Source organism: Aplysia californica, unplaced genomic scaffold (genome assembly GCF_000002075.1).
Source record: "Aplysia californica isolate F4 #8 unplaced genomic scaffold, AplCal3.0 scaffold01565, whole genome shotgun sequence".
NCBI lineage: Eukaryota > Metazoa > Mollusca > Gastropoda > Aplysiida > Aplysiidae > Aplysia > Aplysia californica.
Window position 1 is genome coordinate 22756 of NW_004798835.1, and position 1354 is coordinate 24109.

At 41.7% G+C, this 1354-nt stretch overlaps 1 protein-coding gene across 1 annotated transcript in view; it reads right to left on the bottom strand.

The window, feature by feature from the left end:
* LOC100533433 (voltage-dependent calcium channel type A subunit alpha-1) overlaps positions 1–1354 on the bottom strand; it is a gene marked incomplete at its 5' end in the record, with an annotated part of 54455 nt that overhangs the window by 10390 nt on the left and 42711 nt on the right. Inside the window, 1 exon segment of the mRNA XM_035973625.1 lies at positions 583–710. Within this exon segment, the coding sequence (XP_035829518.1) occupies positions 583–710 (128 nt within the window).

The window sequence follows — 1354 nt, forward strand, 5'->3', positions numbered from 1 at the left end:
GGGGGGGAGGTACAGAAACGGGGAATAGAGAAAGGTGGATCTCAGTTTGATTGACTGTCGGATGGACAAAGCTGTACTCACACATCATGTATTGCTTAGTAAAGAAACATACTCACACATTTTGTAAAATCTGAACGTAATGGCGAATTGGGGCATATAAAAACAAGAACTGAAAAGAGGGAAGTATTTGGACGCTCTACTTTCTCTCTGTCTACCACCCTGTTTCACAGCTGGGAGTCGATTACGTCATAGCCATCATTAATCAACCCAATCTGATCCTGCCATGATGGACACCCCCTGTAAGACTCACGCCAAGGGCAATATAACAAAGGCTATCTTAGCTCTTTCTTTGAACATCAATAAGCAAATACAGAAATAAATAAATAAACAAATAAATCAATCAATCAACAAATTAACAAACAAATTAGTGAAAGTTGTCGTCTTGTTCCTTGTCAATCCTACCTAAATCTGAGATCAAATTCACTTCAACTTGAGCTCAGTCAACAAACGAACAAACGAACAAACGAACAAACGAACAAACAAACAAACAAACAAACAAGCCACACGGGCGCCTGCACTCACTAGTTGAAGTTGGCTGTCTTGTTCTCCTCGTTGTTCTGTGGCGAGGGAGGACAGATGTTGACGAGCGGGGGCCGGCCCTGGGAGCTGGAGAACTGTTCCGCCATCTCCTTCTCCATCTCCTCCCGACGCTGTGGGCACACAGGGGAGGACGGTCTTAGCTCAGGTGTTCGTCAGTCGTAGCACAGTCGTAGCTTAGTCGTAGCTTAGTCGTAGCACAGTCGTAGTACAGTCGTAGCACAGTCGTAGCTTAGTCTTAGCTCAGGAGTAGCTCAGTCGTAGCACAGTCGTAGCTTAGTCTTTGGTCAGTCTTAGCTCAATCTGAGCTCAGTCTTTGGTCAATATTAGTTTAATCTCAGGTCAGTGTTCAATCTTAACTCAATCTGGGCTCAATCTTAGCTCAGCCGTAACTCAACATTAGCTCAAACTTACTTCAGTCTTACTTCAATCTTAGATTAATCTTAACTTAATCTGAACTCAATCTTTGCTCAATATTAGTTTAATATCAGCCAGGTGAGTGTTACTTCAATCTTAACTCAATCTAAAAATCAATTTTTGCTCAAACTTAGCTCAATGTTAGTTCAATCTTAGCTCAGTCTTAGCTCAATATCTGCTCAATCTTAATTCAATCTTGGTTAATTCTCAGTTCAATTCTCTGTTCTAACGTAGTTCACTTTGAGCCGATATTACCCTCATTTTTATCCACAATTTTAAATAAACCGTAGCTCTGTCATAGCTCAATCTTAGCTCGAGCTTAGCAGCTCAATTCCCCCCC